Source organism: Rhinopithecus bieti, unplaced genomic scaffold, assembly GCF_001698545.2.
Source record: "Rhinopithecus bieti isolate Rb0 unplaced genomic scaffold, ASM169854v2 scaffold_1887, whole genome shotgun sequence".
Classification (NCBI taxonomy): Eukaryota; Metazoa; Chordata; class Mammalia; order Primates; family Cercopithecidae; genus Rhinopithecus; species Rhinopithecus bieti.
Window position 1 is genome coordinate 644372 of NW_016803685.1, and position 27898 is coordinate 672269.

General features: G+C 36.2%; 1 protein-coding gene across 1 annotated transcript in view; it reads left to right on the forward strand.

Annotated features, from left to right (window-relative positions):
* Window positions 1–119: 119 nt before the first annotated feature.
* The window catches only part of DPYD (dihydropyrimidine dehydrogenase), an 875642-nt gene continuing 847863 nt past the window's right edge, over window positions 120–27898 (forward strand). Inside the window, 1 exon segment of the mRNA XM_017850609.1 lies at window positions 120–288. Within this exon segment, the coding sequence (XP_017706098.1) occupies window positions 250–288 (39 nt within the window). The 5' untranslated portion in view covers window positions 120–249.

The following is a 27898-nucleotide window of genomic DNA, read 5'->3' on the forward strand; positions in this document are numbered from 1 at the left end:
GGGGCGCGGAGCAGGCTGAACCGGGAAGGCCGGGCTGTGGCTGCTGTGGCAGGCGCGGGAGCCGCAGGAACCGAGCGCGCAGCCCCGCCCCGGGGCGTTGCCGCCCTGCGCCCGCTCCGCCCCGCGCCGGCGGCCCTAGGCTGCCTATTTTCCACTCGCGCTCCGGCTGTTGTCACTTGGCTCTCTGGCTGGAGCTTGAGGACGCAAGGAGGGTCTGTCACTGGCAGACTCGAGATTGTAGGCACTGCCATGGCCCCTGTGCTCAGTAAGGACTCGGCGGACATCGAGGTACGGACTTCGCCTGGTTCGTCTGTGGTGGCGGGATGGTGGGGGGTGCCCTGCTGGTCGGTGCCGGGGAGGTCCCCGCGGCCACCGCGCCCTGGAGAGTGAGAGACGCGGGAAAGTTTCCCCCGTGGGAGATCTGCGGGGGAGGCGGAAGAGCGCGGAGCCAAAGACCCGCGTGGGCAGGCGAGGAGCGAAGGGGAGGACTTTCCGCAACTGGAGGGGGTGCCCTTTGCGTCGGGACCTGTTTACTTCGGAAGAGATTTCAGGAATCATGTCTTGTCCTGCCCTGAATGTGAGTGACTGAAGAAGCACCGGAGTTCCCGAGGGGTGGACTCTAGGGGGTAGGAGCTCCCATTTACACACGTTCTACCCCTTCACCTCCTGTATGTCGTTTCTGGACACCTCTCCACTGCCCCCATCTCCAATAGCTGAATCCTGCTATTTGCAAAGGTGAAGTATAGAAATAAACATCTGTGTGTCAGCTGTAGCAGTCGCCTCTAGCCATAGTATTATTTATGAAATAATTTAACATGGAGAGAGTGGAACAAAGTATTCAGAACATGAAAAATGCAGTGCCCTCAGAAAAACAAATTGTATTTTCTCTCCTCTCAACGGTTTTGATTCCCTCTTGCACTCCGTTTCTGTTAAAAGAAAATCATCTTTTTTTTTTTTTCTGTAAATAAGGTCCTACCTGAAACGACATGGCATTGCCTTTCTCTCTAGTACCTTAATACATGCGCTGAAAAGGATTTAATTATAAACAGTGATTTTACACATACTAAACCAAGGTCAGCACTTTTGAGCTAAGACAAACTGCTTTTTAGTTTTCTGTTTTGTTTGTGGCTTTTCTTTATTTGAGTCTTCTACTCTGGTAGAAAATTAGGTGTGTGTGTGTGTTTTCTTTAGAAATAAAATTTTCGTTTCGTCAGTCCTTTTGGCGGCTTAAGTAAAAGTTTTGCAAACCACCTGTTTGCAAAATAGCTGCTTTGGCCACATTTTGCCTCTGTAATTGATTGAAGAAACTTTATATTCTGGGAGGAGGCAGTCCTGTTTTCTCCAGGTTCCATAACGGTTTGAAAAATCATTTTAGTAACAAGAGCCAAAGTGTATTATGTAGACATCTCTAGTTAGTTTACTTTTGGTTTCTGTTATGGAGAGTTGACTTTTTGATATTGAGCAATATGATATATTTAGCAGCTATTTGTTCATCTGTGTGCAGGATAAGAGATACTTGTCTTTTCTGTATTTCATTTAGGGTAGTCTATTCCTTTTGGTCCTTGTGACTTTGACTTAACTTTTTTTTTTTTTTTTTTTTTACACTAAGTCGAAAAACAAACTTCTGACAGTATTACGGCAGTATTGATTTCAGATATCAGAGTTGTCTTAGGATGGGTGGCTTTTGGCTGTTTAATTTCAGAATGGTGTGTTATCTGCTTAACTGATTTCTTTCTCTGCAGTTGTCTTTGAAATCAGTTCTTACATTCTACTGAGGAGAAAGATGCCAGTGAAACATTGAATGCCCAGCTTGATTTCATATATTGTTTCAACTAAAAACATTTAAGAATCACATCCTTTCCACTCCCTCCACTGAATTCAACCTTAGTCCACATGGCCAGTTTGCCTAATACTACTTTTAGTCTAGATTCCTGGTGTTCAAACACCTTCAGCTCTTATGTAGTTCATATGTGCAACACTTTAATCAGTAACATCTTTCATCACTCACAGCACCTTACTTTTCCCTCAAAGTAATACCCGTGATTCATGAGCTGAAACACCATGGAAGAGCATGAAATTAATCATTAAAATATAATGCAGTGAGGAAAAATACATTAAGCCTAGGGGAGCACATTCAAGCATAAATGCCTCAGTTGATCCTCTTGACTCACCAAAGTTCATTTTTGTGTTGAAGAATTAGAATGAATTATAAAGGCTCAGTTTTCCATCAAATTTGAATGCTTTTCTTGAACAAATTCATTACAACCATTGTCTGGAGATTGATCTGATTGTGATCATTGTTTTAGCTTCGAATACATGGATAAGTAAGTAATATTTTTAAAATATTGGTATGAAGCGGTTAATGAATGTGATAACACATTGATAAATGTGAAAAGTACTTGACAATTGTTAAAAGAACAGAAGGTGATAACAACCTACTCTAATAGTAACTGACTTTTCCCTATGAGCTAACTCCAGAACCTCATGTTTCAGTGAAACAGCCAAGAAATATCTTTGTTTCTGGGGGAAAAGTTATTGAGGTATATATAAAGGTGCTTTGTGTGCCTACTTCATAATTTCTAGTCTGAATCCAATATCCCTTCAGGATTTGAGGGTTAGGAACATGGAAAACAATCAGATCACCAAACTCCATGGACTGGGAGATAGGCAAGGACAGGATGTGTTACTTGGTGATAGGACCTAGCTCATCTACTCAGAATTGTTGTTGTTGTTGTTGTTGTAATCATAGAAGTTGCATGAAAAATCAGGTTTTTTTCAGATATATTAATGTGGCTCAGAGCCTGGCTTCTGAAACCAACTGCCTCTGATTGAGGTCTAACTTTAAGCTGTGTGTTAGGGCAAGTTACCTACCCTCTCTGAATTGCACATGGAAAATCTGCTAAGGAAAATAATAATAGTAAGGATAATCAACAAATGTCATAAGTTGACAGCATCTTGTTGGAAAAAAAGGGCAACATGTTAAAAAATAAAGATAACAGAAAAATATATCTTATTCTCAGGAAAATCACTTCCAATGAAATGATTAGCATTTTAAAGTCCATTAATAGTACTTATATGCTTTTAGAAGTTATTTTGCTTTGTGAGCATGCTGTTTGGATACAGTCTGAATTTTGTCAACGATGACTTTAATACAGACTCTCCTGGGATCGTTTCAAAGAAGGTTAGAATTGAACATTGGTCACTTTCCCAGGCCTCAGCAGTAACTTCACAGTACTTCATTCAGGTTGAATTGACAACCAGTGTATTGTGAATATCTGCACATTTGAAAGGAAATGAGAATTATTTTGAAAGCGTTCTCTTTTGTTCAAGACCTTGTTCCCCTCTACTGGCAAGGATAATGAGAATAGACTTTGAAAGCATATATCTAAACAAAAATGTATGCAGCTGCAGCAAACTTTTAACTATTTGAATACTAGTAATTTTGATAAATATTTATAGCCAAACCAAGTTGCTGTTACTCTACTGCTTCCGCAGTCACAATCACAAGGCCCATCCCTTGAATTATCAGTTAGTGAATGTTAGAGGGTTATAAACTCAATTCACATTTACCCTGAATGAAAAGGGGATTTTGGTCCATTGTCCACAAAATCAAATGCATTTTGAGTCAAACAGAAATGGTTTCTGAATTGCTGATACTGTGACTTCTATTCATTGAAAAGGTAATTGGGAATTTTCTGTATGATTAACTAGGAAAATGAGATTAAAAATAGTGAATTTGGAAAATAGAAGCATAATGGGAAAGACTTGGAGAAAGTGGACTTTACAAATTTTGCAACAAGAAGAGTCATGGGTTGTGAATTGGTAAAGATGGCAAAAAAATTTTCAGAACACCCTTTATCATAATTGCCTTTGCTGCTGGGGAGGAAGAAGGAGAATGGATCCAAAAAAGATAATAAAGTTTCCACTTTACAGAAAGCCATGAGTTGTTTATTTATTTAAATAGCTATGTTTTTACTGAATGTCTAAGTAACAGTCATTTCTTTTCTCCTTCCTTTTATTGATTGGGCACTGCAGATCTTATGGAAATGTATTCTGAAATAATGAAGACTTTTAAAGCTTTAACTTTTTAAACCTATTTTGTGAGTTAGAGTTGTTGAAAACATGCTTGTACTTCCTACTTTAAGCTGTTTTGTGGGCCATGGTTTTACTTTAAAGTGTTTCTGCTTTCTAAGGAGTTTAGCTGGACAGTAGAAATGTTTCTGATTATCTGATTTGAGGAGTCACTGATTCTAATGGTAGCTTCCTGTAGTTTTAAGGTACTGCATATTTCTATAGTTGAGCGTGTTGATATGTATTTCAGTGCAGTTCTTTAAAATAGAGCTGGAGGGTCTCAGTATATTGCCCAGGCTGGCCTTGTACTCTTGGGCTCAAGCGAACCTTTCAGCTTGGCCCACCAAAGTTCTGGGCAGTTTAAATAAAAATTCTATCCCTTGAACATGAATTCAGATGAACAGTTTTGGTAGTTCAATTAAAATCTGTGAGATTAATGACTAATGATGGATCTTGATGGAGGGTGATTTTTAGATTGGATCTGCTTAGTCTTAATGATAGCAAATGATGTTGACTGATTGCTTAATTGTAAAGTGCTGGAATTCAGTAGCCTCCTTTGTTACATTCTAGAAGAAAAATTCACTTTAAAAAAGATGAATACTAACAGTAAGGAATTGATAAGGACACTAAGAAGATCTAGAGTCAAAATACTGATTCAGTTATGGAAGATCTTTAAGCAATCATACTTTTCTTTAACTATTTGAATACAGCATCTTACTGAACTCTGTATAAACTAGCAACAGCACAAGGGCTGAAAGCTAGAACTCCTTACTAAATAGAGATGTCTGATTACTGTGGGAGAATTCTAATAATTAGCATAAATGTAAGTGATGGTTTGCAACACTAAAACTAAAAGACAGTGAGACTGAAAAAAGGTTGTCATAGAAGATCATGACAAAGAAAATCTGATGAGAGATTTGACATAATCCAGGCTTCAATACAGCTAAAGAGGAGATCAAAAAGTAGGATTGGCCAATTTATTTTTCTGCCTCTCAGCTGTATGGATGCATGACGAATATGTTGCAGAGCCCTTCAGTCCTTAAAACTGTAAAGAAAATTTTATTTTGTTTATATTCTACCTTAATTAAAAATATTTAATAAAGCATTGTAAGATTATACCTTTATCTGTAATTGAGACTTTGATTTTAAAATGTGACATGTTTACCTTCTGGACTTCATTTGCTCATAATCCTCCATATCAAGACAGAAGGTGTTTTTGGCCTCAAATATCAGTCGTGTGGGTGTTCACTGATATCCTGGAGCCAATTATACTACTGAGATAACTCTTAATAGGATTATGTCTTTCCTGTGGTTTATAATTATTACTGCTTCCATTGCTTTTAATTAAAATGTTACACTAGTAGATATGAAACATCTGCATTTAAACTCAACATATAACTTTTAGCCAGTTCACCATGAATACATATATATTTATATGTATTGATGTCAGGAATTGAGTACTTTTGTATGAAGTTATTTATTTTGTATTTCCCCAAATCAAGCTTCATTTCATTGTTAGTACAAAAAGAAAACATTGTATTTAAACAGACCTGGGTTAAAATCCTGTCACTATTTTATTTTATTTGTATGACTGTGAGGTCAACTTCTTTCTTGGACTTTCATTTCTTCTTCTGTGAATTGAATTTAATCCTATGTATTTCATGCAATAGCTATAACGATTAATTGGAGCCACATACGCAAAATGCTTCAGACAGCATTTGTCACGTAAATATATGCTTTTTAAATTGGTTACACTTATTTTAAATGTTATTACTGCGTCTATCATGTATACTATATAAACATCAATTGGCAAGAATTTGTTTTTACTCCAGTAATCAACTAGTGGTATTGAAGTCTGTTAGAATCTATGAGAAAGGGAAGAGTTAATGAAGTTAAAAGAATTATGAAAGAGGTGCATTGTAGATTCATAAATGTTGCATATATCTATTATGATAAAGTTACTGAATTAACATTTGTCAGTATTATGAGGGAGACTGGGGAGTTTCTGAAATTCAGATCAATTTAAAGAGACCCATTTCATTTCATTTCTGTTTAAAAACAGGTTTTTAGTACTGGTTGTACTGCCAGCCCACTGGTGTAATTTTCAGGTGATACAAAGGAACTATATGGCCTAGGTTTTGTTTATACAAGACTATTCACATCTATTATATAAGTTAATAAGATTCAAATCCAGGTTGGCCCCTATCCTTACTTTTTTTTACTGTAACATAAATATGGATTGATTCTTCTGTTTTCTGAGTGTTTTGGGACTCAGGTCAGGGCTAGTGCATAGGTGAAATTTTTTTTTTTTTTTTTTTTTTTTTTGGCATTCCTCATAAGAAATGTAGAAGGCAGTTGACATTAATTTTTTCTGAAAAGAAAATCCTACATAATTAAAACAAACCCCTATATTTGGCCTAACTGGAGTAAACTTATCTTCTCTCTAAGCAAACATACTAGCTTCAAAGACAATTTTTTTCTAAACTTTTAAGCATCCCTAAACACACTGCGTTTGCTTATAAATAACTCTTTTAGCTCCTAGGAAAGGAAAGAGTTGGTTGGAGATAACCTATTTTGCACCAGGAAAAGGTAAAGTGTGATCTTACCAAGAGATGGCTCATATATTAAACTTTTTATACTAGTTATAATAATTTCATTTCTTTGAGAATTTTACCTTGGCTACGTAACAGCATTTTTGCTAGACTTTACCTCCATCATAATAATTACAGAGATAATCTGTATCCTTACCTTCCAGGTGCTTGGAAATTGATATTATAAGCCCTTGTGAATGTCCCCTTGAGGCACTCTTGACTGGGCCACTTTGAAGAAAAATCTCTTCATCAATAATTAATCCCTGAGGGCCACTTCTCAGGGGACCCACACAAAATTACATGTCAACTCCTGGCCTGATTTATATAGGGGGTGATCATGGATGAAGCCCTGACTGTACTTCCTCCTCCCCCCATGTTTTATCCCTGACCTCTCTCTGCTGGTTCTCCTCCGCCTCCACCCCTCAAAACCTCCAGCAGTTTTACTGCTCTCCAAAAACTTTATCCTCCAGCTTACAACTCAGTGTACCTACCCAAGATTGACTCACCAGGTAGATCTTAATCTTTATGAAATTCTTTAAGACTGACATGAAAAATTGTAGTATGATAAAATTTATAAAAATGTTACCATGTGTAATGAAAAGGTCATGTAAAAATTGCCAGCAAAATAGTAGAATGTATATTTACTATTTGTCAATTAAAATAAGTACATTTCCCAAGATACAGGATAAGCCTGGGGATAATTTTTCTTCATGACATAGATGCTTTGCTCTCTGACCTTGTGGGAATCATTCAGCCACTCTGAAGAGTTTGCTGATTCTTCAGTGAGTTTGCTATTGATGAGTCTTTTAAGGATGGTTTGAAATAAAACATGGCGATGGTGAAATTGTTTGGAAATGTGACCTGGTGTGTGATCATCATAAGGAAATGCAGAGTTCTTAGCTCCTCAATTTACAAACTTGGTAGGTCTGAGTGTGCTATTTATACCAGCCATATGAATTTGATATACTTATTCACCTGATTTTAAACTTTTTAAATGTCTGCTTGCTGCCTTTTCTTTTTTAATCTAATGAACAAGCTAAATCTAAATTTCACCTGAGAATACAAGAAAAGTTCAATCCTACTTTATATGGCTGGAGTTCTGTGTAAGGGTGATCTGGAATTAATAAATTTACGTTTTGTATGTTTTGGATTATGCTGTCTTTAACTAGAAATTAATACCAGAGATTCAAAAAAAGGAGATGGGACTCTATGCCAGTTTCTTCAGTGTGTTTGTTGATTGATGATTGTAGATGAAAACCATGGCATAAGCAATGGGGTCCCCAGAATTCAAGCTATACTAATCTGACTCATTGTGCCACAGTGGACCTGAGAGCTTTGCGGGGCCTTCTTTCAGATGTTTCTCTATGCCAAATATTGAAGAGTGCTGGGGTACAAATTCAAACTTCTTTACAGTTCAGAGAAGAAAGGATTCAGCTCCCCTCACAGATCCCTAGCACTAACGCCTGTTACCATTCACCACAAAATGTTCATTCCTGTTAACTTTTAGTGTAACCTTAGTGTAATAAAGGTGTTAACTTTTATTATGCTTTATTTCCCCGATTTGATTTTTAAATTATTTTTCATGATTATTACAGAAGATTTAAAAAATGCAGAAAACTAGAATCAAAAGTTGACCCCAAAAGTACATAGTCATCCCACTCAAGTCATCCGTGTAATATTGTTGTAGTACATTTCTTTCCTGTGCACGAGGTAATTTTTCCCTAAATACTTTTAGTCATACGTAATTTTATATTTGTTTTCTTGTCCTATCAAAAGCATTTCCTCGCATTCTTATTAACTTCAGTTTTAAGTCACAGCATAACATTCCTTGTGGGTGGAGATATCAAAATGTATTCAAGTCTCCCTCTTATTTACCTTGCTTTTTAGTAGTCAGTTATTAAGAACAATGTTTCAGCCGGGCGCGGTGGCTCAAGCCTGTAATCCCAGCACTTTGGGAGGCCGAGACGGGCGGATCACAAGGTCAGGAGATCGAGACCATCCCGGCTAATGCGGTGAAACCCCGTCTCTACTAAAAAATACAAAGAACTAGCCGGGCGAGGTGGCGGCGCCTGTAGTCCCAGCTACTCCGGAGGCTGAGGCAGGAGAATGGCATAAACCCGGGAGGCGGAGCTTGCAGTGAGCTGAGATCCGGCCACTGCACTCCAGCCCAGGCGACAGAGCGAGACTCCGTCTCAAAAAAAAAAAAAAAAAAAAAAAAAAAAAAAAAATTTTCAGCACATTTTTTTTTTAATTTGCTTAAAGCGTTGTGCTGGAAATACACTTGAGAGTGTTGGCTCACTGATATATAGTGCATTTCGGTTCTGCCCTTCTCACCTGTGTGCTTCAACTGAATTAAAAAAATATGTTTTAAAAAAGGAAAAGGGGGCCACTTTGGGGTGCAAAGACAGAAAGGGCAAAATAGAAATGGAACCAATTTACTCATTTGCCTCATCTTCCTAACACTGATTCTAGGTAAGAGAACAGGCAGGCATCTGGATATAGTTCCCTTTGATATGGATGTGATTTCCTTTTAACTCAGGGCTGATAATAGCTTTTCTTTCTAGAGAATGGCTTGACAGCCTGCATGGTTCCTTATTTCTTCTGCCCTGGAGAAAAGGAAGAGTAAGGTTGAGCCTCAGGTTGTTATCTTGGATGGAACATTCATAAATCTCAGATTGTTGTTGTGAATGGATAAATCTCAGGTTGTTATCTAGAATGAGTAAATGTAATACTAACTGCAGCTGTCTCATCATGTGATGGAAACTTTGATATTATCCCAGCCTTCCCACCCTCACCCCAAGAACAGACCACTCTGGCAGACCAGATTCTCAAAGAATTATTTTATCCTAGCCTGCCTTTATTTTAGAAGTATGGATTGTCATGTGTGTGCATGTGCATATGCACAAGCATGTGTGTGTACATTTTCCTTTTTTTCCTTCCTGGTACTCAGAGAAGAAAGGGTCCATGAGTGTAACTACTTTTGACTCAACACTTTTTTCTCCCACATACAAATTAAATGAAGCAAAACATACTTCTTCCTCCGCTGTGTTATCCAAAATGACTCTTGATTTTTGCTACATTTTAAAGCTAAAGTTTACTTGCAGCCCAAACTCCAGACATTGGTATGCTCAAGGCTCCCTCTTCTCCGAAAGAGATAGAAACATTTGCAGAGAAAAATTGGTATGTGGCTCATGAAAATGACTGCCCATCACCCCTTCCATTCCAAGACTGGACAGTAAGAAACAAAACTTAAACATCCTTTATACTTAAGATCACAATATTATAGGATCCTAGAAGGGAATCATCAATGGTAGGTATGACTGCTTTAAGGATTTGAAATATTTTCAAGTTGATGTCTACATGGTACTACTAATTCATAGAACTGCTAGTAGCTGTATGAGTATGTATAAAATGATACCCTTTCAAGTGTTAATAAGAATTATGTTTTTTTAAAATAAACAATTAGGTGAAAATTTTGTCTAATTGGTTTAATTTGTATTTGTTTGAATATTGGTAAATTTTAAACATTTTTTCCACATTTTAAAATATTTTGAGTTTTCTTTTAAACAAATTATTTTTTAACAATATTTTAATGTAAGAGTAAAATAAGAAAAAAAGTAAATAAAGATGCAGATAAGAAAAGTAGAAGTATAACAAATTTTAAGAAAACTGGATGCTAATGTGTCATAAAATCACAACAAAATATATGTTATGTTGGAAACATAAAATCTACCCAAACTAACCTCAGATAAATTCAGAAACAGCAGTAGACTGATAACCTCAGTCCCTTATAATATTTATTGATAATGAGTAATAGATAATTAATATTTATTCTGATTATGATGAAAGGACAGCATAGATTTGTGGTTAAGAGTATAGGCTCTGGAATTAGAGTGCTCATGTTCACATCCTAGCTCTCTCAGTTACTAATTTTGACCTTGGCAAATAACTTAAACATTTTATGTTTCAGTTTCCTCATTGTAAAAGTGGGGATAGAAATCATACTTACATTACAGGATTGTTGTTTGGTTGAAGAAAATACTATAGATTCATCCTTTTTAATAGTTCTAGCGTGTGGCAAGTATGCAATTAATATTAAGTATTAAATTATTAATAATAGCTACCACCTATTGTTTTGACTTCAGTGACTTTTTTATCTCTTTGATAATATGTTATTTTAGTCTTCTTTAAAACACAGAAACCTTACTCTTTTTTTTTTAATCTAAAATATTAGTTTTTTCCTCATGTGTTAGCCACTGGTCTAGATGTTGGAAACACATTTTCAAACAAGATGGAAAAGAATTCTACAGTCGATAAAATTGCATGCTAATGGAGGAACAATAGTAAGAAAAAAATTCTTTAATTTACAGTAATTTCAGATAATTCATGAGCTTTTGTAAAAATAAACGAAGAAAATGTGATGCAGAACGAAGAAAAAGAGGGTCTTTTTTTACATGGTAGTCAGAGAAGGCCTCCCTGTAGAGGTGACATTTGAACTGAAATCTAGAAGATCATAAGAAGTCTACTAGGGGCTTTTGATGAAAAATGAAAGTAAATCAAAGAGGCAGGATTGAACTTAGTCTGGTAAACAAAAAGAAGTAACAGGTGTGGGGGACACAAATGTAGTATGTAATGGCATTCAGTTTGAAATCACTATTGATAGCACAGTCAAGATATCACATAGGCAGCTGAGAGTAAGCTTTTAGAGGTCTGTAAAGAAGCCATAGCTGGGGATAGAAACTGAGGAATTATTGACATAAAGATGTATTTAAAGTCCTTAATACTTACAGACAGCATAGCTCGACAAGGGACTGAGGACTTTAGGCATTGAGAAGAGGAGAAGATAGTCAAGAAACCAAGGAAGGAGGAAGGATGTGTATGTAGTCAACTTTCTTATCTGCTGTTGGGAGGGTAAGTTGAGGGCATAAAGATTTATTTTAACTTGTTAACATTGAAAAAGTGTGAGCTTGACAATAGCCACTGGGGAAAGAAGCCTAATAAAAATGGTTTGAGAAGAAAATTGAATATGACGAAGTAAGACAATGGCATTGGGAAATGCTAGAGAAACGTTTTCCTGTAAAGGGGAACAGAAAATAGGGAAGTAGTTGGACAGGGATAACAGAACACGTATATATGTTAAGGGAAGAGTTGCCATAGGGAAACTAGAGTTGAAGGACATAGAGGGGATAATTATTTGTATAAAGGGACTCTTTTGGTGAGAGGAAACAGGATTGATAATATAAGTTTTAGAATAGGTGGTGAGACAGAGAGGTGACACATTGGGTGGGGAACAATAAATAAGTTCCCTCTTCTGATGGATGGTTTTAATTTTCTCAGTAAGAGTATGAGGCAGAATTTCCAACTGAGGGTGACAGGAAAACAGGCTGTAAAATTTTGAAGAACAGGTGAAAGTATGAATAGATTTTCTGGAAAGTAGGATAATGAAAATAATAAGGAAGTATAGAAGTATAGTAGGATTATTAGGCTGTATTTGTTTTCTACTTGATACTTGCAGTCAAGAATTGAAGATGAGAGCAGTGAACATAATTGTGGATTGTTCTCCATCCACTTTTCACTGCTTGGGTTCAGGCAAAGAAGATGTAAAGAGATAGGTTTAAGTGGATTAGTTTTGCTTGAGCAACAAAGTTGGAGTGAGAGAAGAATAGGGAATTAAGGATGTTGTGAAGAAGTCATAACATTGTATCCTGGAAGCTGATCTGAGGGAAGTCAGCATAGGAGAGTGAGAGGACTACTGAAAACACCAGTGATACGCTCCATGGATTGATGGTTTCAGTAAGGTCAGATAATTCTTGGAAAGTGGAATGTTGTTGGAGGTAAAGATTGGAGTGGTATGTTTGAAAGAAAGCTTTTAGAGGTAGTGCGATAATCATGGTAAAGTCAAGACTACAACCAAGGGTGATGGTGGCTGCAATGGGGTGGAAAAATAAGAATTATTGGTGGTGAGATGGTGAGTAAAAAGAGGCAAGTGCTAAATGAGCCAAGAGTCTGTTGAAGTCACTAAGACTGGTGTACAAAATAGAGTGGAGTTGAAGACATAGAGAATTAGGTGTTAAATTCTCACTGAATTTGGGTAGAGAGTGTGGCGGCAACCCTGTTGGGTTGGTAGATGACAGAAGCACTGAGTTATAGGGAGTAGAACACAGAGGAAATATGATGGGGAGACACATAAGCAAGGACAGCCAGGCCAGGTGTGGTGACTCATCGCCTGGAATCCCAGCACTTTGGGAGGCCAAGTGGGGTGGATTGTTTGAGCTCAGGAGTTCAAGACCAGCCCAGGCAAAACCCCATCTCTACAACACACGCACACAAATTAGCTTGGTGTGGTGGTGTGGGCCTGTAATTCTACCTACTTGGGAGGCTGGGGTGGGAGGGTTGCTTGAGCCTGGGAGATGGAAGCTGCAGTGAGCCATGATTGCACCACTGCACTCCAGCTTGGGCAACAGAATGACGCCTTGTCTCCAAAAAGAAAGAGAGGAAAAATATGCAACGATAGCCATATGGCTATGGAGACAGTGACTGGAGTGACGGATCAACCAGCCAGGGGATAACAAGGATTGCCAGAACCTAGAAGAGGCAACAAAAGAATTCTCCCCTACAGATTTCAGAGGAAATATGGCAAGGTTGACACCTTTACTTTAGACTTCTAGACTTGAGAATGGGTGAGGCAATAAATTTCTGTTTTAAGCCACTAAGTTTGTGTAATTTTTTTTTTAATGGCAGCCTAAGAAAATGAATGCAAATTTTGATGTGAACTGCAAAGGAGCTGGGATATTTGTGGAAGGAAGAAAGGAAGGAAAGAACGAAAGAGGAAGGACAAAGAATGTAAGGAAGGGAGGGAGGAGGAAGCAGGGGAGGACCTCAGATACTTTGATAGTAGGAACAAATGAGACTGGGAATAACTAACATTTGTTAGAGACAGTATTTATTAAATTCAAATTCGTAGTTTAAGGAAGTAATTGGGGTTGACTATTCCCTAAATATGAAGAGTCCTAAATATGCTATTAAAGTCCTAGTTCCCTAGTTCTGGCACTTTTGAGCTTTGTGAACTTAAGCTTATTTCCCCAGCTATAAAATGGAAATCATGATCCTTGTTCTGTTTATCTTACAGTGTTGTTCTTTGGAAGAAATACATTAAGAATAAATGCAAATGTAAGCTGTTATTATCATGAAGTTGCTTAATTTACAGATATGCACAGTCCTTATATGAAGGGAAAAGATGTTTGTTATTAAATATGGAAAAGAACCAAGTAGATAATTTTAAAACCCACACTAAAATTAAGCACAGTAGTTCCCCGTCATCCAATTTTTGCTTTTTGTAGTTTTAGGTCTGAAAATATTAAACCTAAAATTCCAGAAATAAATAATTCATAAGTTTTAAATTGCACGATTTTGGGTATTGTGATGAAATCTTGCATTGTGCTGCTCCTTCCTGCCCAGCCCATGACTCATTGCTTTGTCCAGCCAGTGTCTCCACACTGTGTAAGCTCCCTGCCTGCTAGTCACTTAGTAACCATCCTAGTTCTCAGATGACTGTGGCAATATTGGTGTCCTTTGTGTTCAAGAAACTCGTATTTTACTTAATAATGGCTCTAGAGTGCAAGAGTAGTGATGGAGGCAATTCATATATGCCAAAGAGAAGCAGTAAAGTGCTTCCTTAAGTGAAAAGGTGAAAGTTCTTGACTTAAGGAAAGATACAGAGTTTGCCAAGATCTTTGGTAAGAATGAATCTTCTGTCCCTGAAGTTGTGAAGAAGGAAAAAGAAATTCTTGCTAGTTCTGCAGTTGTACCACAGGCTGTAAAAGTTACAGCTACAGTTCGTGAGAAGTGCTCGGTTACAGTGGAAAAAGCATTGAAAACAAATATATATATGTAGGGTTCAGTCCTATCTGCAGTTTCAGACATCCACTTGGGGAGTCTTGGAACATATCCCCGTGGATTGGGTTGGACTCTTGTATATATTTTTCAAAAGTTTAACTTACCAACAAAACATATTATTCAGTCATTCAATTTTATAAGTAATTTTTAAGTACTTGCTGTATCTTGGGAACTATATTAAGTACCATTTAGAGTCTGGTTAGAAAGATAAATGCATCTCCTCTAAATGTGCTTTTGATACAGAACAGAAGATGAGGCAAATTTACCAAGAATTATATATCAAGACAGAAAGTCCTAAGTACTTGGGGATGATGATTCGGAATTATGGTGTAAGAGTTAAAATATGCATGTTATAAATTCACATTCATGCAACTTAATAATTTAGTTTTACACCATTATTTAGATTATATTTCATAAATGATAAAGAAATTCATATAAGTTCTGTTACAGTTTCCCTTAACCTCAATATCCAGTAATTTAGGGGCCAGAAAATGAATTAGGTGATCACTTTCCAAGGACAGGTGGAGGAAGGCTGTCCTGGCTGAAATGGGTCAGGTGTGAGGCAGGTGTAAGTACAGGAGCTGGCAGAGTTAGAGTTAATAGGGATCATTGTGGATCTATGCACTCAGAGCATTTTTTTTTTTTTCTTGTACAGAGCATTTTTTTTTTCTCTTGTTCCTTACTTAAGAATATGTTTCCAATCTTAGGAAGATATATCAGTTTCAGAAATGGTGAAACCAAGGACAAAGAAAGGTTAAATGGTTTGATTAAAGTCAGTAGTGAACTGAAAACTCAAATCTATGAATATGAGCTCAGTTTTACATTGCTGTTTATTCAGACATTAAAATACATGACATGAAAATTAGGAATCATAGAGGTATAGTAGTGGGAAGTCCTTCAAAAGTTACCTCATTTTTCCTGACCGTATGCATTCACTGAGTTTCTCAATAAGATGTTTAATATTCGGTTCTTCAAGGAGTCCTTCACATGTGTAAATGAAGCAAGGTATGAATGGCGTCTAATCCACAGGCCAGATGGTTGCAATGGAGGGAGCTGATGAGATATCATCAATCACTTCCCTACATCATGTCAAATGACCAGTTTTGTCCTTTGCCAGGCTACTTTGGCGGCTGATGGAACAGAATCTTTATTTGTTGGGGAAATTTGGAAAAAGAAATAGGCAAAATGAATTACCGGCCTGGAATTGGTTTTGGGATTCTATATCGTGTTTTCTTTTCTTAAGTCTGTATACATTTAGATGTGTTATAAAACTGATTCACTGGAGCCCTTGACTGAAGGACATTTTTCTTTCTACTTTATAACGATAATGATGTCACTGTCAAGACAACCAGTTCATATTGAGGACTAAAAAAATATAATGACAAGGGTATGATCTAAGGTTAATTTTATATTAGCCTAACCCTTGCTCCCTTTTCATCTTTAGTCCTGTATAATTTTGAATTAATTATACTACAGGAACAAATAGTTAGAGGTGCATATTGGGTAATTATAATTTCCACTACAGTGTTTGAAACAAAGCGTTTCTAGTCTAGTTCTCAGTTAATCTGAAAGTGAAATAAATCCAGGATCTGTGACATTCTTTATCAATTCTGAAATAGTATACTTCCATAAAACATATATTGGGGTTAAAAATAAATATAAATTTAGGTTTGGTAGCTTTAATCGTTTAAATCAACTTTCCCAGAGAAATTAAATTACATTGACTATGCAAGTGCCCATGCTATTACTCAAGATCAGTAGTGCCTTTTAATACCCATGGCAACTGATTTGGATTGATATGGAATTTTGAATACAAACTGTAAAGGAGTAATAACAACTTTCAATAGGTTCTTAGTTGGAAAATACCCCTATTATGAAAGATGGATTAACAAGAGAAAAATAAACAAGTTGATTAACATGTATATTTCACAACTACATGGGAGATACCCAGAGAATGAGTTAGTTTTCCCAGAAGTGGTTTTGAAATAGCACCTTCAACAAAGAACAGTACATTTTTAGAGAACTGAAAAGACAAAGGATGGCAATTTGAGGAGAAGGCAAATACATGGCAGACAAAAGTTAGTAAAACTTGTTAATATAAATTCCTCTGGTACTGTTACTAGGCTGATAATGGTCTAAAACTGTCTTTGGTGGTTAATCTTTTTTCTTCCTGGTAGAGAGGGGCACAGGATACCATTTTCTTTGTAAATCTATCTCCTGCTTTTAGATACATAAAGGGAGGGCAGAGAGCTCTCCTGTGTTTCTTCTTAACTGCCTTCAGTGCAATAACCCTTCATATTTTGGGAAGGTATATTCTGGTCTCCCACACTTCCATTATGATTATGATACTGTCACTGAAATGTTATGATTACCTTGCCACTTGGTGGATCCTGTGTAATCATTTCTGAATTATTCCATTGTTTTAATAATGACATCTTTAAGCGTGTTTAATTTCCATCATGATAGTACATGCATATCTTAAACATCTAAAAATAAATAAACAACTTTAAGGAATAGTAGTTCTATTCCTCCCAGTGACATGATGGTAAACTAGTAAATGGGAGTTGGGGGAGGGATGGTGCAGAGAAGGGACATCCTGATTTGTAGCCCTTCCTGATCATTCTGGGGTAACTGCAGCCTCTGTTGCTGATTTTAAGTCCTCCCTAAGAATATGGAGTTGGAAATAGATGTTAACTATCCTCTCTCCAATGCCCACTGGGTCTAGCTTTCTCCTCACCCCTTTCCATCTTCTCCCATTTCCCTTTCTAGAAGCAACACTTTAGCTATTTCTCTTTTAATTCATTTGCTAGTAAAATTCAAATTTTATTCAGCCGTCAGATTTTGGACAGTTAAACTGTTGTTGTTGGCCATTTGCCTAGCAGTCTTGGAAAGGCAGCTTTTTAAAAGGCTGCCTAAAGTTTGAATTAACATTTTAAAACTCTAGATATTTGGATTTCCTAGTTCCTCTTGTATAGTTTGAAGTAATTTAAAATTAGCAAATAGTGGGCCTGAACGTGAAAAAAGATGAATTATAAAATAGTATCAAGAAAATTTTCCAAGGAATAGTTTTAAAAAGATACTGTTGATACTAAACATATGTATATGTTAATACATAATCAGTAACCAGGACATCTCCTCATCCTTGTCCATTTTAGATATTACTTTGCTAGACCAACATGTTTTGCTCATTTCAAGATTCTGGTTATGGCAAAAACTCGAATTTGGAATTGATAGGCAGAACTGATCCATAAATTGTGAGAAACACCATTTACATATATTTCTAAAAATTCTCACAGGCTTCATCCAGCTCTATAACCTGCATTTTAGGGGTTATCATTAATTTGCATTAAAACTTTTAAAATAAAATGCATTATGTTCAGTAAAACAAATTTTAAAGCAAAAGAAATCGAAGTTATTTCATTCTTTGTGATATTGTTAAACATAGATTGTTTCTAATTCTTTCAGTTTTAATTTTGCCTCATAGTAAATACTATAAGAGATGTATTAATTATCAAGTCTTTTCTTAAATATTAACAAGTGTGTAAATATTATGAATGTTGCTCACAACCCATACTGTTTGTAATTAATTGGCAAACTTGTTACTTTCCATCACAGAAGTCTTCTATTAAGTCAAATTCTCTTCCATACCAGCCCAATAACCTTAATTACGATGTAATATTTATCACCCTTTGGAGTAATGTTGTATCTTTGAGTAAGTTTTAAGTGTTAGGAAGGTTTAAAGAAAGCATGGAACTGTGCAGTGATGGGAGGTGCCTCTTTTTAAACACCTAGAAGTTATTGCGGTTATTTAGATGGAAATGGAAAATAATAGCTGATTGTTTCCTGGTGGTATGCTCCATTTAAGAAAAGTCTTAAAAGGTGGATTGTTGTGTTTAGCATGCTCCTTTTACAAAATATTCTATGAATAAAATAATAAAGAAATATCATTAGAATCTGAATGTTACTAATTTAATGAAATTACCACTTATTATGTAGCAACATACCCATGCTTTAAATTTATTTTCAGTCCGAATTGGTAAAATGACAGAGAAAGTGTAGGAAGCATTGTATTAAAGTGATGATGATAATTTACTTATCTTTGAGATGAAGAATATTTCAGTGGAAGCAGAAAACTTAGTGATTAAAGAATTACTTGACATATAGGGATCATGTAATATTTCCTATGGAAATAAAAGAAATCCATGTTACCCAGTAAATCTGAAACACTGAACTTCTGAACTCTTAGGCCTCTCACTGGTCTATATTATTTATACATATTCTAATTCTTGCTCTTACACTACTTTCCTATATGGTTTCTTATCAGAAGTAGGCTCATAGGCAATGTAAAGTCATGTATAATTCAAAATATTCGGGAGCCTTGTTGTAGTGATATTTTCGTGTGAGTGTGCTGATGTGATAGTTAGGAGACTTGGTTCTAATCTTGACTCAGTCTTTAATGTGTGTTGTTCTTTTACTTCACTAGGTGTATCTGTGAATAGAGGTCCCTTGTGGCTCTTACACTCTAAGGAGATACAATTCAATTGATTGCAAGTCTCTGTATTTATGCCTTATATAAGTTCCTGGAGATTCTGAGACGGGTAATAGCTAGTCATCATACTCAGTAAGCTGAAAGGCTAGTGAGGCAGACAGGCATATAAGCAGAGAATTTTAGACTGTGTGGATTTCAATTGGAATACAAGAATTCGAAGTTTTAATAATATATGTAAACTATTTTATAAATTGATAAATATTAAACCCAGAATTTCTATTTTAATGGAAGTAGAATTACCTGACATTTCTGAATAGTAAATGTATTTTTGATACCAGAGCCTCTGTGATTTTTTTACAATTCAAGAAAATCTTAGCTTTTTAGACAAGATATCTGAACTTAATTAAAATCCAGCAATTAATTGAAAGGCACTGGAGACGTGCTGTTTTTCACTGTCAGTTTTTTGTTGTTGTTGCTGCTTATATGTCATTTGTAAGATGACACCAATATTCAAGTGATGAGCCAAACAGCACTAAATATTTTTTTCCTAAGCCAGTTTTCTATCCCAACTTTTATTTTCTGTGGATACTATTCCCCTTATAATCACAAATTGTTGATATGGGGGGTGTATTTACTTTTCTGTCTCTTTACAATCTATACTCATTGTCATCAAGTCCTGCTAGAGCTTCCTTAACAATATTTCTGTGGTTTGTCTCTTTCTTTTCATTTCAAGTAACACTATATAACCAATGTGTACCAGGAAGTTTGGTATATATTGTGGCTTAGTCAGCAGATAATAGACTTTTCTTTAAGTCTGACTTATTTCAGGTCTTGTTTCTGTAGTTATCTGCACCAGCGCAAAACTGATTTCAGTATTTACAGTGAATATGCAGCAATCCTTGAGTTACTACATTAAAAGTAAAATTAAACTAACATTAGCTGCTCATAGAAGTACAGAGTAGTGAATAACAGTCCATAATCTGAAGCCAAAATATGTGGGTTAAGAATATCTGTTACTTCCTGGGGAAGTTACTCAATCTCCTTGTGATTTTTTCTCATCTGTAAACTGGCAATAATAATACTAATGTCATATTGTGAAGATCGACTTGAAAAACACTTGAAGGGGTGCCTGGCATACTATAAACTCTCATTCAACATCAGGTATTACCAAGCAGTTGTCTGATACAGGAACATTAAAACAATGTGTCTAACTTTATTTTTTTCAAATAAAAGACATTATAAAATTTTGAGAAAGTAGCTAAACTGTCTTATTGTTGAAGTATATATTAGACTGAGAACACATCCAGAAATTAAGTTAGAATATTGATAGAGATAGGGTGTTTTGCATGGTATATCATGGGAGCACAGAAATGTGTTATCTATTATGGCTTGATAGGAGGGATTTACCAATAGGTTGGAAGTGTGGGTTTTGGGGAGGGAGTTGTGTGCATAGGATATTTTCAAAAAACAGTTTACAGAGGAGCATTGGATATATTTTATTCACATCATTATGCTATATTGTAAAAAAATTATGTCAGTTAAAATGGAGAAACCTATTAGCAGTCAATGAATGGAGATGAAAATGAATTACTTTTTTTTGTGCTGGCACAATAAAATTTCCATTGATCATTCTTTGAAATGAGTAATTTTGGTTTAGGATTTTGACATTTTGATGGATTTCAAGAAAATACTTAAACTGATGTGATTTCCCACTTGTCTTTTAAATACATAAGCCAAATGCTTTTATTTTGAAGTTTCTATGCACCCTGGTTCTGAATATTTTGCCTTGTTGATTGGACTGTCAGTGTTTCCCATACCTAGTTGGCCACCAGAATCACCTTGGGCATTGTAAAAACCAGGTGTTGGGGTATAACATGGAAAAAATTGCTAAAAGTGGCTTAAACAAGACAAAACTTTATTTATTCCTCATGTAAAAGAAGTCCAGAGATACATACTAGAGTGCTTGTAGCACCTTTTTGTTGTCAACAGGTTTCTGTCTTTCCATTCTGATATCAAGTTCACCTCTTTGTTGAAGTTAGAAGCTAGAGCTCCAAAAGCAGAGAAAAACAGAAAAACCAAGGTATACCTCTCTCTTTAATGAGACTCCCACTCAGGATTGGAGCAACTCTGGCCTATCAGGTTAATTCTTTCCTGTACATGTTTCCACCCGAAGCTATAAAAAAACCCCAAAATATATGAAACAATTATTTTTAAGATACTGGCTATCAGGCATTGAAATAGAGTGTTCCCTGAGAAACATAAACAAATAAAGGGAACCCTAATATTTTTCTAGTTTATCCTCTTGAGAGAGTTTATAGGTTGAAACTTAGGACAGGGAAACTACACGAAGCCTGGTGGAATCCCTCAATTGGAGAGAGAGAGCTGAAAATCTAGGGAGACCAAGGAAGCTAGAGTTTATAAAACAGAACAACAGAGAGGCGAGAGCTGCTCAGAAAGAAACCTGGAGATCTGATTAGCATACGCATTTGGGAAAATGACCCATGGCTACGTAAAGAACGGTCTGACAGAACTAGCACTCACATGGGTCTGGGAATAATGCCTCCTCCCACCAGCCAGACTGGAAAACTTCATGATTCATAGGACATTGGGTAATCAGACGTGTTTTTTTGCCTCAGTAGTGAGAAATAATTAGCCCTAGAGCAAATGCTGCTTGATTCCCACCTCGCAACGCTTAAAACCAAGACCTGAGAGGATCAAATCATTTTCAAATAATTCAACTATGTCCTAGAACAAAACTCAAAAATATTTATAGGAATACAAAAATATCATGTACCCAATATGGTAAAATTCACAATGTCTATCAACCAATTAAAAATAACCAGGCATGAAAGGATGTAGGAAAATACCACCCATAATGAGGATAATAATTAATGTATCAAAACAAATCCAAAGCTGAAACAGATGTCAAATTAGCAGAGAACATTAAAACTGTCATTAAAACTGTATTCTATATGTTCAAAAAATGAAGTAGAGGTGTGCAAAATAGATAGGAGACCCAAATTGAACTTCTAAAGATGGCAGCTGTAAGGAGATGAAAAACATGGATAATATTAAAGACAGATTAGACATTGCAGAAGAAAAGATAGTTAACTTGAGGACACAGCAATAAAACCTGTAAGATGACACACACAGAGAGAAGAAAAATGAAAAGACTATCAGTGAGCTGTGGAACAACTTTGAGTGGCCTCATATACATGTAAATGGAATTTCCCCAAAGAGGTGAGAGTGAAGCAGTGGGAGGACGGAAGAAGAAACTATTTGTAAAAATGAATTCGTAAACCAAGAAGCCCAGTGAAACCTAAGCAGAAGGAATATGAAGAAAACGACACCGAGGCACATCATAATCAAATTGGTCAAAACTAGTGAAAGAGTTTATCTTCAGAGCAGCCAGAAGAAAAATACAGGTGTACTGGATACAGAAGAACAAAGACAAAGCAATAGCAGATTTCTTGTTGGAAATAATGCAAGTGAGAAGACATTTAAAGTATCAGAGAACAAAAACTTTCAATGTAGAATTCTATTACCCAGTGAAATTAGCGTTCAAAAACCAAGGCAAAGTAGAGACTTTTTCAGGCATACAAAAGTTGCAAATATTTATAAGCAGCAGACCCGCATTACAAGAAGTGTTACAGGAAATCATATCCTTCAGGCAAAAGGAAACACTAGTAGGTAAAAATGGGGGTTTGCACCAAGGATTACATAACTGCAACAATGGTAACTACATAGGTGGATATATGATTTTTACTTACTATTTAAATCTCTTTAAGAGAATTGGTCATTTAAATTAAACAGTAAAGTATGGGATTTATAACACATATACGAGTAAAATGCTATATGCATAATCTTTGAAGACATTATGCTAAGTGAAAGAAAGCATTTACAGAAAACCACATATTGTATGATTCCATTTATATGACATGTCCAAAACAGACAGATCCAAAGAGTTAGAAAGTAGATTAATGGTGCTTAAATCTGGGGATTTGGGGAAAACCGGAAGTGACTGCTAATGGGTACATGTTTTTGGCAGGGATATGTTTGATGGAATGTTTTAAAATTGACTATGGTGGTGGTTGCAAAGCTCTGTAGATATACTAAAATTCATGAATTATATACTTAAAATAGGTGAATCAGGTGATAAGTGAATTATATCTCAATAAAGCTATTGTAAAAACAGTAATAATTTACCTATGAAGAAAAAAATAAAGTCACTTAAATATGGGGCGGGGAGAAGTAAAACATCACAATGCACGAAGAGTGTTGGGTAACATGCACATCATCAGCGAGACTTGACAAGAACATTTTCAGTAGTGGTAGGAAAGTGAAGACTCAGTGGGTAGCTGAATGTTTCTCTTTTTCACTCTTAAACTGGAGATATGTATACATTCTTCTGTGATCTGTTCATGCCCTTTTCTTGCTTATCTGATAACATTTTTCTGTTTCCTTATCAATTTGTGTGAGCTTTGTATATATTAGAGACTAACACTATGTCATTTTTGATGAATTTGATTGATACAGTTCAATGAGTGTTTGGAACAGGATTCCTAAATAGGATGTGAAATCAAATGTTAATCTCTAGGAGTCTATTCCAACTGTAATATACTAAATCCTAGGGACCCAAAAAAGATGCAGATTTAATGTTATTAATCCCTGGAAAGAAGCTAGATTAGGTCAACTAGTATGTAATTACAGTGTAAGATTGGGCATTGTATTTTTATATCTTCCTGTAGGTATAAACTTAAATTATTTTAAGTGAGATATTTGTGCTCTTAAATTGGAATTCCTAGGTTGTTTTTGGTAAAAAATTGGGATATCTTGATGTGACTCCATACTGCATATACTAGCTAATACTATGCTTAAATGGAGAGCATTCTCTCTAGGCATTCAAACAAAGTGTATTAATTAAGAATACAAAATATTACTTATTAAGAAAATAAAAGTAGCTTAAACCGTAATTGTATGCATGAATTTTAAATTATTTAAAATATTTAATACATTAAATTATGTTTCTGATAGAACTGATCTTATTTTAGATATAAATTTGATTTCTCCTTGTTCTAAAGATTACAATAGAAGTCCTTGTAAAAATACACATCCTTTAAATCTATCCTTTTCAAACTTCCCTTCTGGGCTCATGTAGCACCTGTGTATTACTTTATGAACATACTTTAGCCACTTTGTTTTTATTGTTATGATTGCCTCCTGCAGCTTTTGAGGTATGTGTGTTGTACAATAAAGTCCATTTTTTGTTGTTGTTGTTTGTTTGTTTGAGACAGTCTTACTCTGACACCTAGGCTGGAGTACTGTGGCGTGATCTAGGCTCACTGCAGCCTTCGCTGCCTCCTGTGTTGGAATGATTCTCCTGTCTCAGAATCCCAAGTAGCTAGGATTACAGGCACGCTCCACCATACCCAGCTAAATTTTGTATTTTTAGTAGAGATGGGGTTTTGCTGTGTTGGCCAGGCTGGTCTCAAACTCCTAGCCTCAAATGATCCGCCTGTCTCAGCCTCCCAAAATGCTGGGATTACAGGCTTGAGCCACTGCGCCTGGCCTAAAGTTTGAAATTTTGATCCTGTAACACTCTAAGAGTGAATAATAAGTGATTCAATTGTGTTCTTGACAGAACTTGTTGCTGATGTTCAGTTTGAAGTGTTTCACTGCTGCTTCAGCAAATCAGTTACATGATTAAACCTCCAAATGAAAGTGAGGAGAACACTGACCTCACATTTTTGAGCAGTTAATGATTATATGGCTTGAAATCTTTGTAACTACTTACAAGTACTGCATGGTGTTCCCTTTGTCCTCTGAAATAGAACACCAAGAAGAAAAAAGAATTCTATTTGTATTGCTGCCATGACAGTCCTTTACAGTTCTTTTACTCTCCAACAGAAGTTTCTTGCTGTTTTTTTTGACTATCTTGGTAAGGAATTTTTCTCATTAACAACTTAAAAAAATATATTTTCTCTAGGAAAGTATTTTGCTTGGTTTTCTGGACAGGAGCATATATAAAATATGTCCTTGCTTTTGAGAGTTTTACTGACCAGTTCGATGGGAAAGGACATATATATTAATAATTATTTGATATCTTATCCTATATGTCAAATGAGTGGCTGTGGCAAGAACTTCTCTAGAAGTTCCTGGGTACAGTCTAACATAGAGGAGGAGCTACCTCTTAACTTCTGGATGAAATGGTTTTTATTTACAGCCTGAGGAAAACTAGCATTTAGACTAACATAGAGTGATTGGATCCTGGACATAGGGCATGATGCAAACAAAGGTGTAGAAATAGAAGTGTACATAGATTTAACAAACAACAAATAGGTTAGGTTGGAGGTAGGTTGGAGTGGCAAGTGGGTAGCAGATTGCCCTGCAAGATAATAGTTTTTATTAGTATGATGTATTTAATGGGGAGCCATTTCAACTCTCTGTATGTGTGCATGTGTGTGCACATGTGTATGCACATGTGTGCATTTATGAAGGATATCTGTCAAGAGAGAGAAAGTGAGTAGTCTAATTAGGAGAGTACTATTGTATTATGATCCTGGCGTACTGCAAGAAGAATGCTCCATAGGTTAGAGAAGTAGGGAATACAAAGGACCGGCCAGATGTGACTAACATGGACTTTTATGTGGGTTTAAGGAACAAAGGAGAAGTAATAGCTATAGATTGACCACAATATGAGACCCAATTTGTCAGAGAAGTGGTGATATCATTGACAGAAATCAAGAAGAGTTAAAAGTTTGGGACATGGGGAAGAGGAATGTTGTTTTTTGATGTGAAGACATTGAGGTCATGACAGGACACACTGAAGTAGGTTATGTATTTGGCCTTCAATGACGTGGATGACAGTAGATGAAGGAAAGTGTCTTGTGCTTTGGGATGTATATATAAAAGTTAACTGCAGAAAGGTAATCATTAATGCCAAGCACTGACTGTTTCCAAGGAAGAAGAGCAGAGGGGCATGCGGTAAAGATTCAAGAACCCAGAATTGTGATTGAGAGGGATAGTGCAAGTCACAACAGTAAAGCCAGTGAAGAGAAAGAGGAGTCTTAATGCCACGATGATAGGGAAACCAAAGCTGATGAGAGTTTTTGGATAGAAGGAAGAATCAACAGTATTGAATACTGCATAAAAATCATGGAGAGTTGTAAATTAAACTAAGATTTAATAGCATAATAATAGCACATGTTTTAAAATATGGCATTTTCATGATTTTAAATAGTCCAACTCCTCAACTCACCCAATTCCTCAACTCCTCAGCTCCTTGCTCTACTCTGATCCTTCTCAAAAAATAGATGTCTTATGATAATCCTTCAATTAATAAAATCCAGAAATGAAAACTCATTTTTATCATATCCATTCTGATTTTTAACATAAGTTACTTGCCAGCCCATATATATATTTCCCTTTAGCTGTTAGCCATATAGATGAAGGGCAACTAGTCAAGCTATGATTTATTACAGTTTTGTGAACCTGAAAATCATGCTACTTGCTCTATTTACTTAATTTGTAAAAAATTTAAACTCAACTGGCCCAGGTTCTGCTTTCATCTTTCCATTGAAGTCTTGTTTTCCAGCTTCTCCATTTGTTGACTGGTATTATTTAATTTTAGCATGCTGGTGTACACTTAGCCTCTTTTAAACTAAACCCTTGGTCTAGTGAGCAGTGTCTTTTGTAAGTGAGTGTATTTTATACACAAAAGTTTTTAGATTAAAGGTAAGTCATAATACTTTTCATACTACTTGAAAAGGCCCTCTAAGGCCAATTTTACATAGGAACCAGGCAATTTCTGTAAAGCAAGTTTTGAGGTAAATTGACTGAATTGTTTTGAATGAAAAAAAGTCTAAATGCTAAAATATAGATTTTCTTACCCAGTGAACTGGTGAATTTTTTTAAATGTAATAATCTCTATCAACTTTCCTTTAACAGAATTTTGTCTTGAGATTTTGTATATATTTATACATATGTTCAACTTTTGTAAACACAAGATATTCCAACATGTATTTTCATAGATACATGTTTTCTACATATTGGTTTTAATTTAAATACGTAATACACGGATGCTTTGCCACATTATATTAAATTGAAAATAGTTTATAATTAAAGTAATGAAATTCGGTAGAGGTAAATACCCCTGTCTGACAGCTTTGAAGAGAGCAGTGGATCTCCCAGCACGGAGGTTGAGATCTGAGAACGGGCAGACTGCTGCTCCAGTGGGTCCCTGACCCCTGAGTAGCCTAACTGGGAGACATCCCCCACTAGGTGCAGACCGACACCTCACACCTCACACGGCAGGGTACACCCCTGAGATGAAGCTTCCAGAGCAAGAATCAGACAGCAACACTTGCTGTTCAGCAATATTCTATCTTCTGCATCCTCCACTGCTGATACCCAGGCAAACAGGGTCTGCAGTGGACCCAAGCAAACTCTAACAGACCTATGACTGTTAGAAGGAAAACTAACAAACAGAAAGGACAACCACACCAAAACCCCATCAGTACGTCACCATTATCAAAGACCAAAGGCAGATAAAACCACAAAGATGGGGAAAAAGCAGTGCAGAAAAGCTGGAAATTCAAAAAATCAGAGTGCATCTTCCCCTCCAAAGGAGCGCAGCGCATCGCCAGCAACAGAACAAAGCTGGACAGAGAATGACTTTGACGAGTTGAGAGAAGAACGCTTCAGTCAATCAAACTTCTCAGAGCTAAAGGAGGAACTACGTAACCAACGCAAAGAAACTAAAAACCTTGAAAAAAGAATGGATGAATGGATAAGTAGAATAATCAATGCAGAGAAGACCTTAAAAGAACTGATAGAGATGAAAACCATAACA